Source organism: Prinia subflava, chromosome Z (genome assembly GCF_021018805.1).
Source record: "Prinia subflava isolate CZ2003 ecotype Zambia chromosome Z, Cam_Psub_1.2, whole genome shotgun sequence".
Taxonomy (NCBI): Eukaryota; Metazoa; Chordata; class Aves; order Passeriformes; family Cisticolidae; genus Prinia; species Prinia subflava.
The window spans coordinates 58,486,803-58,505,443 of record NC_086283.1 but is presented as its reverse complement, the minus strand read 5'-3'; the positions used below and the strand labels follow the sequence as shown (position 1 = coordinate 58,505,443).

The following is an 18,641-nucleotide window of genomic DNA, read 5'->3' as shown; positions in this document are numbered from 1 at the left end:
CATAATTCCATATGCTTAAAAAATCTGCATTATATTCTTAGGGCCTGAGTTTTTGAAAACAAACATGCATCCACACCTCTCTGGATCTGCATGCACCCTCACAGCCTTTGCTATTTCAAAGACAATAATCACAGAATCACAAAGAATCACAGAATCAAAAGGTTGGAAGAGACCTCCAAGATCATCGAGTCCAACCCAGCCCTAACACCTCAGCTAAACCATGGCACTGAGTGCCATGTCCAGTCTTTTTTTAAACACATCCAGGGATGCTGACTCCATCTCCCTGGGAAGAGTAATCCTTTGTCACACTTTTTGTAAAAACTTTTTCCTAATTCAAATCTATATTTCCTGTGGCACAGCTTAAGACTCTGTCCTCACGTTCTCTCAGTTGCTTCGTAGAGAAAGATACCAACCTCATCTGACTACAACCACCTTTCAGAGAGTTATAGAGAGTGATAAGATCACCTCTGAGTCTTCTTTTCTCTAGGCTAAACAACCCCAACTCCCTCAGTCGTTCCTCACAGGGCTTGTGCTCCCAGCTCCTCACCAGCCTCGTTGCCCTGTTCTGGATGCACCTCCCTGCTCCTCCTGGACACACCATTCCTGATAATGCCTAATGTGCTGTACTTTCTTCTTCTAACCTCAACTTTAACTACTGAACTCTAATAATATGGGAAAATATCACAGCTGCTGTTGGAGTGTCTTTATTGAGGTAGCAAAGGACAACTAATCTAATATGACACCAAGAAAAGTACTAACTTTTGCGATTTGGAACATATTTGCAGAGCAATGTGGAAATCACACCTTAGTTCCTCTTAATTATGGGGAGCCTCAAATTATATTAATAACAAAGCATTTCTCAGATTAAATAATCAGAAGGATGCAAGTGGGGCAACACAGTTGCAAATACCTTTGCAAATTGGTCACCCCTTCCTTGGTATGTGCTCTGCGTTCTCTGTCTGTTTGTAAAGCTGCCTAAAGCAGAGACTCTCAAACTCCATACATCCAACTTCTCTAGATGAGAGATTCCCATTTCTCAGTAGCCTACCAACTGTCATGTTAATATATGTTAAGAACAGGTCAACTTCTTTTTCTGTAAAGAGCAAGTGAGAAGACTTGGTCTAGGAATCAGTAGCAAGCTGCTGATCACCTTTGAGCACCAGGACCCTGCTGCTTCCGCTTTAGGGTTATGGGTACAGCTTTCCTTTCCACAGTGAAAAATCCCATTTTCTATGCCAAGAAATGTTGCTATTGGACAGGCTGGTCCCATGCTGTCATTCAGCTTTCTTGGGGTTTTCATTCACATCAGTAGCTAGCTGCTCTTTGCCCAGTAGCATGTCAGCTTCCATCCTTCTCTAGCACACCCTCCCTTTTGGGGAAAATATTTCTTTTTAAAGCTCAGTTTTCAACAGCATACATCTATGCAAAGAAATCCTCCACAGTGCTTCAAAACTTGAATCCTGCCCTTCCACAGAGATGCCAGTGAAAGGAGAAGGCTGAACCAGGGAACAATGCCTCTTTTTCTGTTTAAAACATTAATCATCCATAGCACAGCAATAAGCTCGACCATTTAAATCAAAGAAGTTGAAGTCCCATGACATCTACAAACACAACAGTTTGGCTAGAATCCAGCACAAGTCAACTTTACAAACAAGGATTCTTTCTCTACAGGGTACTGGAAGTCCCTCCTGGCACTTAAAACCTCTAGAGTGGAGCTTCTAAAAGACTTTCAGACCGTGGCCATACAGCAGCAACTGTCCTAAACTTACCCTTCCTACTGCAGCTTAATCATGCCTTGCAGGAAGTCTATCTTGCTGCAGTCGTGATTTTACTTTTAATTTTTCTCTTTAAAGTTACTTTTACCTAGAGTCCATGTAAGCAGGAAACCGGAGTTCATTACTTGAGGAAAGTATGTACAGAAATGCAGAGAACTCCAGATGTGCTACTGGTCTCACTGCACTAATCACTGGGTAATATCATAGACCCTATGTGATACTCAGGTAAAGACAATTGTTTTTCTCTCTTTCTAAAAACCTATGTAGTTATGCAGATTTGTTTTGTACTATAAATGCCAGTAATTTCATGTACCCTCCAGTCCCTATTATTGCACTAAAATCCAGTGCATTACATAGGAAGACGAAACCATGTCCCACTGTGTTGATTTCCTTGTTCAGCATCTAAATCAAAATGAAACAAATACTGTTATTAGCAAGTACTCTTATTTTAATTGGAGCCTTTGTACAAGCTCAGTCTCTGTCTTTTGAAATTAAAGGACTAGGTAATTCAACTGAAAACTACATTTGAGGTATTTTGCTCTACACTGGAAGGACTATTTTATTTTTTTAAAGACATTGGGATCCATGTTAGGTGAATGGTTGAACCCAATTATATTAGAGGTATTTTCAAACTTAAATTATTCTGTTATTCTAGGTACATAATAGTGGACAAGGATCTGGTTTTGGTAATAGTTATATGGTCATTTCTCAGGAAAGGATGAGTTCCTTCCTTAGGCAATAGACATCTGCCTGAATTCCTTTAAAGTCTTCATATCCCAGATCTGTTTCATTAAACTGTGTTTTCTATCCAAAAGCAACCTTATAATTAAGACCAGGAAATCATGCATTAAGAAGTCACTAAGGAACAAATTCCTCGAAGCCAACAGACATTCCTAACTACAACTCTTACCTTTCATTAATATCCTTTGTCTAGAGCCTCCTCAAGATTACACAGTTGGTCATCATGTGGTCTCACATCCAGTGGTACCAAATAAAGCAGTGATCAGAATCAAATTTATCAGGCACTGCTGTAGGAAAGTTTTCAATAATGCCTCAAGACAAGTTGCTAGTTTGGGCTCATAGACTTAAAAACTTCATCTCCTAATGTAATATTTAGTTCCTACGAAAGTCAGCCAGTGTTTCAGAAAGACAGATCAATCCACAGCCCATGTTAAGTCAGACATGGCCAAAAGCCATTGCTCTGGGAAATTTAGGCCAAGCCAGTGAGGAGCCTAACCAGCACATCACCCTGACTCCTCTTTTCCCATGCCTGCAATATCACCTCCAGAGGGACAAAACTTTTAGGGCCACATGGCACTGTCTGCACTTCTCCCCTCCTGCTGTACTCCTGTCTGCTTCCACCAATAGATGCTTTAAGAAAACACCAGTCCCCAGCCCTAGTAAGCCACAGGTTTACCTCTTGTTCCATTCTGCAGTGAGACACAGGCTGTGCAGAACTTACATCTCCCACCCATCTTACATTTACCTCTGCTTTCCTGTGCTGCAGTCCCACCACTGTGAGGACTAGGTGACACTGTGCAGAGACAGACCCTAAAATGCCTGCTTTGAAAACTTCACACAGCTCTTTGCACTTGTATTGATCTGAAGCTCTTCAGGCTTTGAGTTCAGGCCCCAGGTAGCACAGAAGGTACAGTCACATGGAAGAAAACCAGCAGCACCCACGGCTGGACTCTTTCAGCTTTAGACCAAAGCTGCAATAAGCTCTGACTTAGCAGCTCTCCATCCATCCTAGCCCATGCTCTGAGGAAGTATGACTTTCAAAGTACTTTGTCAAACCAGATAATGCACGCTTCCGCCCAAAAGCAAACCTGAAAAGAGATGTTCAGATGTCTCAGGCCAGTCAGATGATTCATTTCTTCTGTAAACACATTTTATACCTTGTAATTTGAGACTTCCCCTTGCACAGGAGAAGTGGTTAATAATTTCTGATTGTTTTCCATGCCAAAATGATTCCAAAGCACTGCAAATTCTTATTTTCTACCATTTCTCTCCAAAATAGCACCACTGATTTTGGATCAAGAGTCTGTATTTTGCTTTAAAAGGAGTTTATAGCAGAAAGTGGGAAACAGCAGGAAACTGGTATGCAAAAACATTTGAAAGGGGGACATGAGGTTCATAAATATGAGGAACTGGCACTTCCTATGATTATCATCCATGTGATGCTTGACATTTTGGCTGGATGTATCAAATAAAGCACAATAAAAATAAAGTCATCTCCATCTCCAGTTAGCAAAACTGTATTTCTATGGGGTTTTTTTGCTAAGCTCCTCTGCTTTCTTAAAAATCACAACTTACTTGCTGCTTAGGGCTCCATTATGAGGATATTTTCCAGTTGTGTCCCCTTCTTGCTGTTCCTTACCATACCTACGCCATTTCAGCAAGCATGAACACTTTGCACTGTAGTTCAGTACTTTTGCAGCAGATGCTTGGGGTGATTTCTTGCATTCAGTCATACAGCAAATGAGACTGGAAATTACTAGGACAGGGAAGCAATGTGTGCTTTGTCGCCTTCAGGAGTTACAGATTGTTTGAAGTTCCCAACATAAGGCGTTACTTGTTCTGACTAGAGAGAAAATTAGATTAATCCCTATTATATTTTTTGTCATCTTCCAATATGTTCTCACCTGATGCCATCTCACTTTACTCTGTCCCTTTTTGAGTTTTTGAAGTACTTTTCCCCCCTATCCTTTTATTGTCCTGTGTAGTACCTTGTCAGAATTAGGACCCTGCTAAATCTCTTTAATGAAACAGAAATGCTCATTCATGGCAGTTCTTACAGTTTCATTCCCCATGATCAGTGATGCTTTTCCCAAAGCTAAGAGTCTTGGATGCTTTTTCTTTACAGAAAAATACAATCAAACAAAATAAGAGAACAGTTTTACTTTTCAAACTCCCATTTCTATTTTTAAAAGAATATGGAAGGAGAAGAATTTCAAAACACAAGTACCATAATCATATGTATTTTTTGCTATCTGTGTACAACAGTAATTCATAAAAAGACTATCTTCTGTCTTTTGATTTTCTTCATCTCTGAGTAACTCTACCATTGCCCTTTGTAGACCGCCACAGCATCTGCACAGCACCAGGCCTGGTCCCTACCATAGGAGAAAATGGTTGGAAGCCCCCCAGCTGATATCTGAGGTTTTCATCAACCTCCACAAGCTTTAGTTCTCTCAGGTGGACCATTTCCAGAAGGAGGAGCAGTGAATATCTCATTCTGAGCTCACAAGAAGCACAAAGCATTCAGCCCTGAATGGCTGAAATTACCAGACTTAGAGTGGCTCTAATCCAGTTATTCATTTCACATGCAAAACCTGATGTTTTCTGTAAAGGTAGAATAGAAACAGAAACACCAGTGGAAGGCACTCAACATCCAGCCTGGGATCAGTGTGAATACCTGAGCACAACACTTTCTTCCCTCCCTTAGTATTTCACAGGAACAAGACTGTAACTGGTCACAGTGCAGATGCTCTGTCTTTCTTGTGATTGACTATGTTAACAAATCTGGGTCATATGATAACTGCTGGCATGATATGATTGACATGATATGATATGACTGTTCAGTGACAAAATCAAGGCAAAATATCTGTCTTAGAGATTCTGGGTTTTTATCCTGTCCCTAATCAGTCCTTGAGGTTTATCCAGTTCCACTTCAGATGTACGTCTTCCAAAAGATCTCTAAAATAATCCTAAGATGCTTCTCTAACATCAGATAATGACAAAAAACATCCAAAAATGGTACTGAATGCTCTTCAAATTAGGAATTTCAAACCACTGCTAACCTTTTCATATGGGTGACATCAGAGTATTCCTGCAAAGAACAAATAGCTGTTGCCAATGACTTTTTAAAAGACCTTCAGACTATCTGTGGTTTTATGAGATCCATATCTGTTATAACAACAGCATCTGATTGTGTGCTGACTGTCCTGGGACAGATGATGACAACTCCTAGATGTTAAAACTGCTGTCCAGATAGTATGTTACATAATGCCTCAGGCAAAGAAAAGGAAGAAAATCAATTGTACAAGAGCAAATATTTGCACTTCTTAAAGTTCAATCAAGCATCCAAACCAGCTGTTTTGTTCACCTCTGCTAAAGAAAGCAGCATACAGGTTTTAAAATTTATTAAGAGCATTTAGAAGCGACCAGTACAGACCTCAGTATCCCTGAAGAATGTTGCAGTGTAAGTCAGGGGTATTGAGGGGGTCCACACTCAGGTCTTCTGGTGCATTTTTCTGGCCTATGGAGGCTTCCCGGGGCAGAGTGCAAATGAGCTACTTCCTCTCCAGAATGTGTCAGTCACTTCTGAGCTCTGCCTCAGAGCAGATGAATTATCAGCACCAGACTCCTGGCCTTTCACATGCACCCTGATCTGGGATTGCTGTTCCTGACACTTCCGAGAGTGAAGAGAATTGTTAAAGATTCTAAGCTGATCTAGGGGGGACAAGTAGGGCATAGAGAGATGTTTAGTGGGAGTCGTTAAGCATTTTTCTCCTGCAGTTTAAGTAAAAGAGGCTGAGCTTCTTTGTAAAAACAGATTTGCCTTTACCTCTGCCAACAGATACATGGGTGTAGGACTTTGTGGGAGCAATAGCTTCAAAGCACTAAATGAATAAATAGGATTTAGGATGGTGCCTAAAATACTGCCAGAAAAAGTCTGGTGGCTAGGCCAAGGCTGTTGCTTGGGAAACTAGAGCTGATTACTTGTCTCCCCAATGCCCCATCTCACAGGAGAGCATCCTGTTTTTGTGCTCATCAACATCAGTGGAGACCCAGAAATAGAGTTTGCTAATTCAGGGCAGTGTGGGGCTAGGGTAGAATGAGTGAACATTGAAGTCCAGTGGCTCCAAGGAAGTATTATCCATGAGCATTGTAGCTTGATCCTTTCAGCAGCACGGCTTCTCTGCTCACAGGGTTCCTGGAGAAGGCCAAGTCATAGTCATAACCAGAGGTGATGTCATGTTCCACTGTGGGGAACTGCAAGGAGCTCTTTTAATCATGGATGTTCCGGAACGAAATTAGGCCAACCAAGACAAACATTGTATCTGAGAACCATTTATTGGTAACGAATGACAAAATAAAAATAAGTTACCCCTCCTGAAGAGGGCTAGACAAAGCAAGAGGAAGAAAAATGGGAGTAAGGGAGAGAGAGGAAGCAGAGGGAAAAGACGGCTTTACCGCGGGAGGTCGGGGAGTGCCGCCGAGGTCCCGAGGCAGAGCTGTGCCCGCGGCCTGCCCGGGCACGGCTCCTGCGGCCACGGGCGGCCGGACACGGGGGGACGGGGATCGGGCAGGATCGGGCCGGACACGGGGGCAGGGGGATCGGGCCGGACACGGGGGGATGGGGATCGGGCAGGATCGGGGCGGACACGGCAGGACGGGGATCGGGCAGGATCGGGGCGGACACGGCGGGACGGGGATCGGGCAGGATCGGGGCGGACACGGGGGGACGGGGATCGGGCAGGATCGGGGCGGACACGGGGGGACGGGGATCGGGCAGGAGGCCCACCTCGGCGAGGATGGGCGGTGGGCACGCCTGTGGCTCAGGCAGGGACGCAGAGACGAAGCAGGGAGGGCGCTGGCCAGGGACACAGGGAGGCAGGACTGACACGAGGGTGACCAAGAGCCAGCGAGAGCAGGAGGGCCAAAAGGCAGGCTGGGGCTAAGGGCAAAAGCCTAAGACTCAAGAAGCCCCCAGTGAGTCAAAAGGCAAGGGACAGAACAGCCCCAAAGAGCACCCTTGGGGTGCAGTTGCTTTTTCTGTGCCCGGCTCCTCCCCAAGTCTGCCTGCTGGCAGGAGACCACTGGCCCAGCACAGTGTCCCAGGGCAGTCCATTGCTGGAGAGCTTTCACCATCTGACTGGTGGGGTACAGTGTCTTCAGTGTTCCCCTGCTGTCTGCCTGTCCCGTGTCAGACATGGACTGGTGGCCAGGCAAGGTCTCCCCACAGACAAGGCTTTTCTCCATCTTCTCCTGGCTGCCTCCTGGACACGGCATATGTGGCAACCCTTCCCCCGTGTCCCTCTGACAAACATTGTTGAGCCATGGCAAAACTGAATTGGCACCTCACAAGAGAACAGGGACAGCAGCCTTTTTAGCTGTCACCAAGTGATGAGTTTGACCTTGCTGGTGTGAGGGCAAAAGGCTGTCAGTAACATTAATGAGCAGACTGGAAGATTAGGCCATGCTTTTAAGGAGGTGCATGAAGGACAGAACAGGAGTTTTCCTCATCAGTTCTCCTGCTGCAGTAAGATTAAGTTTTCTGCTGCCAGAAAAGAGGATGTAGGATTAAACCCTGGAAGAAAAGCTCAGAAAATGCTGAGTAAGTAAGGATATAATTTCAGAGCCAGGAATGTTTTGCCTTGTGGACATACCCACTGACTTCTGAGGCCTTTCCTTCCCATACAGGGGAATGGTCACTGAGTCTAGACCCTTTGGCCATCCCTGCCGGGTCGTCAATTGTAAGGACAGTCAGGTTTTCAATCAAGGAGATGCACGGGCGTGTAATCTAGCAATTCCTTTGTGATCAATGGCTATTAGTTCTACCTTCTCCTGATGCACAAAAGGAGACAACAGCTTTCATTGTATCTCCAGCTAGAGACGTCAAAGACCAGCAGCTGTGCCAGTCATTGCTATCTTTTTCCTCCACTTTCACTGGTCTCTTCTCAGGACTGGCAAAATCCAGCCTTAGAGCAGTCCTGGGCACTTCCAGGACTTTGTGACTTTCTCTCTGAATACAGCACCCGCCCCATACCTGGTGGGCATAGATCTACCTGCCAGATTTCACAGATAGCTTGTACACATTTGACTGCCTTATACTAACACATAGGGCTCAAGTACCATGCACTGTGTCCTCCATCCTTACATTCCAACTGAAGACCTACGTGTACCTTGAACAGGAGCACCCCACTCATCCCCTCAAAATGCAGATGGCACATCTCCAGCCTCCTCCTTGCCTACCACCAGGCAAAACTATAAAGTATCTTGCTTTATGAGTCCCTGGTTCCCCTCTGGTTCCCAGTCTCTTCTGGAGAGAACTTTTTCTATTTACTAGCAAGTTTACACAGCAGCTTCCTGACATCTGTTCCTGGGTTTACAGCATAAAAAAAAAACCAACCTGGGAGTATCAATTCCTCTGCTAATCATTGGCTAGGATCTTGAGTCAGATATTATCAGGTTCTTTCCAAGTTTAACCAGGTGACTAATTTTCCAAAGATATGTGAAAAATCTTCGCTAAAGCCATTTTAAATGGATCATTTCAGGCCTTTCAAGTCTGGTGGCATCAAAATGCATAGAGTTTAAGGAAGTTATTAGTGACTCATGGCAGTAATTAAACCAACAATATCAACACTGCTGTGTTTCTGTTACATGGGGCATGTAACAGCTTCCCTGAAACCTGTTTTGCTCTGCTTCTGCCTGCTTGTTGACTCTCCTCTCTATTAATAAGTGCAATAGAGACCTTTAAATTCATCTCACCCTTGGGACTATTCTTCCAATCTATCTACATAATTCATTTTGTCATGAAAAGCCATACCTCTTGAAGCAATTGCACCCTTATTTTCAGGAAGGCCTTAGAACCTCATTATTGTTAGACAAGCTTTCTGCTCCTGAAGCAGTGGGATTCGGTATTAGGAAATACAGGCAGAACAATACTTGCTTTGGATCTTTGATTGAATTTTTTCTTTTCCTTCAAGCTGCAGAAGGGGGGGCTAGGAGTTGCAAGAGGCTGCAGTCTGGGGCAGTGTGATGTGCTCTCCCACATTGCACCATTATGTTAGCCAACAGTAATGCTCCCTGGTATTTTGCCACTGGAACCTTCAAATGTCATTACCCCTGTGGGTAATTCTGCTTTACACTCCAGCGCATCAACCTCACTCCTGGCATCAGGGAGCTGTACTGCCACTTAGGAGATATGGCTTCAAGCCTCAAGGCTTTCAAGGTCTTGGTTTCTTTCCTGCACAGCAGATTTAAATTTAGCATTCAAGGAGGCTATAGTTTACTTTCATAGGAACTAGAAGAAGTGATCTTGAGGGCTAAGAAGAGTAACGAGAAATATGCCTAATCACTTGGGAGAAGAAGTGGGGCAAAGGTGGGGAACTGGTGACACTTTTTGAAGGGATCCAGAGACACCATCAGGACAGCATCTCCCTCCAGCAGTTCTGCTGGTACCACCAGCAGGTACCTAGGAAGGCCTAGGACTGGGAATGCTGGTGTACAATTGGTGTTGTCAGCTCAGCTTCTCACTGTCCTGGCAGCAGGCACAAAGGTGTTCTTACTGTGAGGCCCTAGACTCCTCTTCAGAGACAAAAAACAGTTTTCACCTTTCATGTGTTCTAGGCCTTCCTTCACAGGACAGGAGGGAGCTGACCAGATACACACCTCAAAGGCTCCAGTGCAGTAGACCAGAGAAGAGGGTGTTCAGATGTGATGCAGTACTTCTCAAATGTTGATCTTGAGGCATCTGCTCTTTGTATCCTCTTCGACCCTTAACCAAGTCCTCCTTTTGCTTGCAGCTCAGTATTTCGCTAGCATCATGGTCATCGTTGGTCTGTCTGTGGTGGTGACAGTGCTGGTTCTGCAGTTTCACCATCATGACCCCCAAGCAGGAAAGATGCCCAAATGGGTAAGTAGCTTTGGTGATAAACATTCAGGAGGTTACTACTGAAAGAAAAGAAAATGGTCTAAAAGCTACAGTAAACTTGTTACAGGTGAGGGGCAGAAGTTGCTCTCCATTAATCTGAAGACTCAGTTACAAACAGCATAGTTGATACTTATGTTTGCAATTGAAGGGAAAGAACAAGCATACTAAATGTGCTTTTCCACTAAAAACAGTTTCTCTTTTTCTCCATTAAAAAATCCTCCTATTTAGCCTTTCTTTTCAACCTTATGATGGAGTGGTTGAGTCATGACAAAGTTACCTCATTCAGCACACACTTTGCAAGTGCAAACCTTTAATTTCTTATCCAGCAGACACCAGTACTGACAGAATGTGCTAAACAAACACCAGTCTCTACTGGGCAGTTTTTCTGCTGCCATCTGATCTATTCCAAGTGCATTAGCATGTAGACCCTCTTTTCTCTACAGCAGCAGACTTTGTCAGCCCAGTGAGATCTGGAATCAATGCCAGCTGGCTTTCAAATGGAATATTTCCTTTAGATTTTCAACTTAAAAGAAAATTATGTTTTTCCCCCTCTTTTTCCTAATAGATTTTAGAATAGGCAAGGTCTAGTTGTGTTTACAGAATGAAAAAGAACAAAAGCAGAAGCAGATACAGATAGTCACAGTCAAATATCTATCACCCTGTTTGTAGGAGTCTGGTTGTACAACATCCTCTGATACCATGTTCACCATATTTGTCATGCTGCACAATTATCCTGCCATGCTGGATAATTGAGTATCACATGGTTACCAATGTCAGCCCAAGTTCAGAACTGCTTTCTAATTCCTCTCTTAAAATAAACTGCTGCTTCAATGCAATCTTTTTTAAGTCAAATAACAATTAAGCCTACTTACAATTATTTCCCGAAGTGCTGTATGATTTAAAAACCTCTTACTTTCAAAGCAGCAGAGAATGTGAATTCTGGATGAACCTATCCGTAGGCAAAACCCGTGGGCACAAATCAGGGAAACATGCTTCAGATGTCTACATGGACAGAGTCTGCAGCAGTGTACCAGAACCCATATGACTGCTTTTTGAGGAGTCCAGACACAGTGGTTCATGTTAGACCTGCTCACAGGCCCTGCAAGTCACCTCTTGCTCTCTCCCAGTCTCTTGTTTTCTTGGCTGGAAACACAATGTGTGGCAAATTCTCATTCAGGAGGAGCCTTGTTCAGCGGCCTGACAGCTGAACTGGCATACATTACAAAACATGCCATCAAGAAGAAAAACTGTGGAAGGCATTACTGGGAATGCAGATGATAGACTGTAAAAGCTGTAGACAAGACAAGCTGACAGGGCTGAGGGATCTCAAGAGGAAAAGAGTGAATGCCAAGTGTGTAAGGAAGAGGTTGACCTCACAAAAGTAGGCACTTTTACTCTACAAGACATGGCCAAGGCTCAGTTATTAGAATTCAAGTTCCGTCTCTATTCTTTTTACTGTTATTTTGGTTTGGTGTTTTTTTTTCAATTTTGCCCGTCCACCTGTGTCAGGTGTTTCTTACAGAGATACCTTGAATGACTTTCACACAGTAAAAAAAACCACAACCCCCCCCCCCCCAAAAAAAACCCAAAACCAACAACAACAAGTGAAGAAGTAAGAAAGAAGAAAAATTTTGCATTACATTTTACTTCATTTCCAGTACCAGCTTTTGCCCTTACCATTTGCTTACTTCCTACAATGTCCTCTTCCTGTCAGAGACAGGCATCAGTTTATTGCAAATGCTAACCTTGATTAATTGGATATTGTTACAAGATTGTTATCACCTCCTGCTTAAATGGATTTGTCTGCTGGAGTCAGTTGCAGGGGGAGGCATGGGACAATTGGCCAGGTGTGGGAGCTTCTGCAGACCCGAAGATTAGAATGGATGCATTTTCTAAACACATCTGCTTTCTAAACCATTTACAGTTGAGCAGTTTATTTTCCCTGCTTGTCTCTCAAAGGGTCTGTGCTTGCAATTTGCAACAGAAGAGGGAGGAGAGTGCCTGTTAGTGTTTATCCTCTCTGTAGGTGTTCGCTTCCCTTATTCCACTGCTTAGAATTGTGCCTTGGTTTCTATTAATCTTTGATGACTTACAAAGCTTTTTCCAAGAGACAAATTCAAATCGAAGAGGTTCAGTCAGAGCATTTGTTGGCTACCTGGTTGAGAAATGAGAGCTGCTGGCTGACTGACACTTTTGATAATGTCTGCTGAGCTAGCAGAGAAAAGAACACTACAGAAGGCTCAGCTGAAGAGTTGTTTGGGAGTGGATAACTTCAGGTATGGACTATGGCTCAACTGACCTTTCTCTACTGACATCCAAGACTGCTGTATGGGAGAGAGATATGGAGAGACCAAGCACTGAGGGAAGAAGGGGTTTTGTGGGAAAAGGCAAGATAACTCTGGCTCTTTGTTGTGCCCAAGGCAGGTTTGTTATGTTTCAGGCTTCTCTTTTGATATGCCTCAAACCTTGACATGCACAGTTCTGCTCAGGTGCAGATGTCCCTTACCAAGAGAGCTTTAATTGGAGACTGTCCGCTCTGGACTAGGCCAGGCAGGTGGCTGTGATGGAAGATCACAGAATATCTCCTAGCTATAATGCACAGCTGCATTATAGCAAGGAGAGGCTTACAGAAGGGCTGTTGACCTCTGAAGACAGCTGTACTTGTACACTTCCTTCATAGAAATCCATATATGACAATGCAGGTGAGAGTATAGATTAATATTATCATACTCAGCTGTCTTCCAAAAACCTGTATGATGCAACTCTCTCTTGAATTAATTGGTATGACAAGAACAGATTGATGCCTGAGTGTGTGTGTTTTCAAGGAAACAGGGTATTTGAAATCCAAGCTCATTAAAAGCTGTGTTACTGTCTTCTGGGTATTTATTTTTCTGTGGGAAATGGGTTTGACTGTAGTTAAATGTAATTTCCCTAAGGAATAAAAAACTCTGTCTTGAAAGAAAAAGCAGCATTCCTATATAAAAGTGCTTTTTCACCTCACATCTCATTTCAGAGTTAAGTCAGACATATTAACATTTTCTAATAAGAAAGTTTGTCTGACTTAGTGTTTTGGAACAGACCTAGAGAGTTAACTTCTCTCTCTCCTTTGCAGCCCACACTGTTGACACATTGCTAGCAATTAAAACCTTTATTTTGTTCCATATTGTCCCATTTTGTGTCCATGAGCAGTCTGAACACATTATAATTAAGTAAGTTCAATTAAAGGCAGAATCAGTTTTTTAGGCTGCAACACTATAGGTTATTATTTGTTCGTGGTGACTATGGAGGAAATAATGAAATATTTAAAGCAAAATAATATGAATAATGGAAAACAGTCTTTCAAGACTGTCATAGTTCAAACCCAGCTGGCACCTAAGTACTAGACAGCCATTTGCTCACATCCCAGCTCCCTTCCCTTGTGAGAATGAGAATCACAAAAAAACTCCAACAGTTTGTGGGTTGAGAGAAGAACAGTTTAATAATTGAAACAGAATACAATATAATAATATGAATAACATTAATTTTAGTAATGAATAACAGTAATAATAATAATAACAACAGCAAGGATGAGAGAGATAATAATAAAATGCAACAGAAGATAGTGATGCATAATATAATTGCTCACCACCTGCTGACTGATGCACAGCCTGGTTTTGAGCAGCAAATGATAGCCTCCGACCAACTCCCCATACTTTACATCCTTCTGGAATATCCTTCTGGCTAGTTCAGGTCAGCTGTCCTGGCCATGCTTCCCCATGGCATTGTGTGCACCTGCTCACTGGCAGAGCACAGGAAACTGAAAAGTCCTTGGTTCAGGGTAAGCACTACTTTCCAACAACCAAAACATCAGTGTTTTATCAACATTATTCTCACATGGAATCTAAAACATCACACTGTACCAGCTACTGGGAAAAAACCAACTCTATTTCAGCCAAAATGATGACAATGATGAAGAACAAAAAATTCACTACTTGGGGAGAAGCAAAATGGCTCACAGAAAATGGTACAGGGCTGTGACCTAGAAGAGCTCACATTGTAGAATTAAAAAACTGTATAACTGCCTTTCACTGGTCAATGGTTTTGGCTAATATTATTATTACTATTATTATTATTACTATAATAGTAATATTATATAATAATATAATATTAATATAATAATATATAATAATAATATAATATTATTATTATTTATTCCTATCTGTGGTTATTAATGCTTCCTACTTTCTGAAATTATGCTGGTCATTATAGCAGGAACTCAACTTGCTAGCTGTAATTTCCCCATTCCTGTATCTGAACTGTACAAACATTTCCTCTATCTAAAACAGCTTTGGAGGCAAAGAGCGGTCCCAAGTCAAACATGACCGAAGTAAGAGGAACAGGATTACACAGGGCGTCCTTGTGAGTAAGGCTCAAAAGGGAAACCAGAGTCCACATCTGTTCTCTCCTTGATGTCAGATTATTTGGCTTGCAGCCAGGATGATAAAGTCATCAAAGATGTCTGTCTGCATGGAGGGTGGTGCCTCTAAAGCACATCGTACAGGCTCATTTTGTATGCATAACAAAGGGTCTTAAGATTACAAGATTTTGCTAATTTAGTTTGCTGCTCTTCACACAAGACATTACTGAATCCACAGCCTTTCTACTGCCTTTTGTTAACAATAGGAATTCTAGCAGGCTCAGATTTCAGACCAAACAGCTGAAGATCAGTTCACTGGAAAAAAAATCTGGATGCACTCTCCAGTTAGCTCATTTAGTGACCTTGACAAGAAACATATGAGGCACAATCTGCCATGTACACCTTGGAGCATCTTGTGATGCACCAGCACACAGGGAAATGACAGCAGTTAATAGTGGCACTCAGATTTTGAATTGCTAAATGTAATTGATTCACTCTTTTGAAAAAAAAGCCTGCTGTATTATGTGGTTGAACTCCTCAAAGTAGTATAAAATAGCTTTCAAAAAAACCCATGAAAACCCAACCAAGATCTTTTATTTTTATGTAAACAATAGCAATGGGGATGGGAAATGTTACAGAATCTGAGGGATTTTTTTCCAGCAAAATCTAAACATTGGCCCCCCCAAAGTATTTAACTGTATCTCTTTCCTTACAATCTGAGAAATCTGTGAAAACCATACAGTAAATTTTGTGCTGTCTGTTCAATTGCAGAGATCTCAGAGTGTTTGATAAAGATGGGTCTCCAAGGACCCTTCTGTAAAGTAAGATTTTACATCTCTTTTGCTTTATAAGCTAAGTGGGCATTGAACACCCCTATGTTCAAGACAGATCCAAAAAAAGGGCCATCCTTAGCTAGAAAGGTAGACCCTCAAAAAAAACCATTTTGAAAGCAGATAGCTGGAGAACACAGAAATCCATCAGCATTTCTAAGAGACTGTGCAAACTATAGTAGTCACAAAATGTTTCAAAAACTTTTAAAATGCCAAAGAGTCTCCTGTATTTCTGCCACTGTAACTCTCTTTCAGGTCCGTGTCATCCTGTTGAATTGGTGTGCCTGGTTTTTACGAATGAAAAAGCCTGGGGAAAACATAAAGCCCCTCTCTTGCAAATACAGCTATTCCAAGCACCAGCTGAGCGTAAACAGCATGGAAGTGAACGTCCTTCCCGGGCACCAGTCCAGCAATGGCAACACCATCTACAGCTACCACGCCATGGAGAGCCCGTGCTGCCCACAGAACGACCTGGGCAGCAAGGGCGGAAAGATGACTTGCCCTTTAGCAGAAGATATTGAGCTTGTGCAAAAGAAAGCTTTAATGGATACTCTTCCAGTGATTGTGAAGATCTTGGAGGAAGTCCAGTTCATAGCAATGCGGTTCAGGAAGCAAGATGAGGGTGAAGAGATCTGCAGTGAGTGGAAGTTTGCAGCTGCTGTCATAGACAGATTGTGTCTGGTTGCATTTACCCTTTTTGCCATCATTTGCACATTTACAATACTCATGTCTGCTCCAAATTTTATAGAAGCTGTTTCAAAAGATTTTGCATAAGATTTTCAAAGATGAGCATGATAATCAAAAAGTGAATATTGCCAGTAATTTTACTAGATAATTTAACTCAAATAGAAAAGTGTACTTATTTGTGCTAACATACACAGAAGGGGATTTAAATAATTTCAGGACATAATTATTCCTGATGTTAGTGATTGTAGTTACTGCATAGTAAATATATTGAACTCTGTTACTTATTTCATAGACTAGTGCCACATGTAACTATGTCATGATCTGTGATAAGTGATAGACAAGAATTCAATACATTACAATACTACAATATATTTATTACAAGTTGACACTAGTATCAATGTGTTACTTTGAATTTGTGAACTTTTGGATATTGTTGATTTAAACGATCATTGAAGACTATAAGTTTTGCATCATTTTGTTGTTTTCAGTATGTCTGTGTTTTATAATTACTGTTTGGCGTGGCTGTGACATGCACTTCTCAGATTTGAAAGACATATCTCCAGTCTCATGACGCTGTATATTGTATTTATGAAAATAAACTGTCATCATATTAGCTCCAGCTAGCATAAGGACTGGAATGTTTTTCTTGTAAATTTGTTAAGAATGTATCTTTCCCAGAAAATCGCTTTGTGGTTTTGGTTTTTTTTTCTTTTAATTAGGAAATATTGGTTGTGACATTGGAAAGAAACTTCTTTCTCCTTGCTGACAATCATATATATAATGTACAATGCTTGCTTAACTGTTTCTGTCACCTTGAAAGTCTACTTAATTTAAAATATCAGTGTTCTCTTGGAACACAGTTGCCAGCCTAATGCTGAGTAACTGTGTGCAATTGGGACAGAATCTTGTGTCTCCATAATATCTAGGAAATGTTCCACAGATTTAATTTGGCTCAGATTTCCTATCTAGTGTACACCACCAATGCAGTATTTTTTGAAAATTCTATTAGTACAGTCTTCTTTCTGTGTGGTCACTAGGCTTTGTTAAAAGGAGTGTATAAAAGACTAATTTTATTTTTCTAACTTTAATGTATCAATGTTTATTATCAATTTTCTGTCCCTAAATATTCTCTAATATAATGTCTGTATATTAATAAAAAATAATTGAATTATGCCACTTCCTGGAATCTAATGGGGAAAAAAAGCACTCTTCTTAATAGCAGCTTTTTTCTACCCAGTACTGTGGGTGGGAATGACACCTCTGTTGCATGGTTTTATTTTCCCTACTTATCACAACAGAGCTGTAAAAGAATGTGGTCTGATGTAAACACCTTTCCTCTTTGGAGTAACAAAACACTTCTCTGAATGTTCAGTAGAAGAAAATAACAATCTATTATTCTTCTCTGGCTGACTTTCAACTTCCTGCTCTTCCAGGATTAGTAAAAAATTAACATTTCCCTTATCTGCATGATGGGATCCTTCCACCATCACCATCAGAGAGAAAAAAAATAATCATTTTACTAAACGGAAAGTACTTCCATCTAAAATGGATAGTGGAGCTGGTAGTTCTACACATTGAAGCAATATGCTACTATTTCTGTAAGGAAAAGGCCCCTCAGCTTTTCCACTATGGCCTTTATTAGGTGGTGATAATTGGCTTTAAATAGAGACTTCACTGTTTTGAGTGTTAAACCTCTGTAGCAGTAAGATTAGATCATCACAACCATGGATTTCTCATACTTCTTGAGTTATATTCAAAAAAGCACCTAAGGAGGTCAACCTAAGAAGGTCTGACTACAGTGACCAGTTTTATTTTTCACATAGCTTTCCTGGTTACTTCAGCTCCAGGTGCAGTTCCAAGTGGTAACTGGTAATGGCTAATGGTAAAATCCCCTGCTGAAAATTCTGTCCGTACTTCAGAGAGAGATCACTTCTTCTTCATAGTGCTCTAAGTACCTCTTTCCAAGCCTGAAGGAGGTAACTCCCAATACCTGGTTATTTCTCAGATTTTCCTTGCTGAGGTACAGAATGTGATTCAGGAGGGTTTTTCCTAATGGAAAAACCTCAATGAAGAACAGAATTATTTGGGGGAGGTTGGGCTAGTTACACCAGGCTCTTCTCTTGGACAGAAGGTGAAATACTCATTTCATTTACCTGTTAGTTAAAAGTGTAAATATCCAACTATTTCTGCACCTTGTGACGAAGGATGCTAAATGAACTTTGCAGGACTTGTTCAAGAACCACTGATATTTTTGCTTGAAAAGCATTTTTGAAAGTAATTTTCAGTGGCAG

General features: G+C 41.7%; 1 protein-coding gene across 2 annotated transcripts in view; it reads left to right on the top strand.

Annotated features, from left to right (window-relative positions):
* Nucleotides 1-18,635, top strand: part of LOC134564448 (neuronal acetylcholine receptor subunit alpha-7-like) — a 61,121-nt gene extending 42,486 nt beyond the window's left edge. For both annotated transcript variants that reach the window (XM_063423308.1, XM_063423309.1), the window contains 2 exons: nt 10,310-10,419; nt 15,919-18,635. In XM_063423308.1, coding sequence (XP_063279378.1) covers nt 10,310-10,419; nt 15,919-16,437 — 629 coding nt within the window. In that variant the 3' untranslated portion in view covers nt 16,438-18,635. The remainder of the gene's footprint in view (nt 1-10,309; nt 10,420-15,918) is intronic.
* Nucleotides 18,636-18,641: the final 6 nt, after the last annotated feature.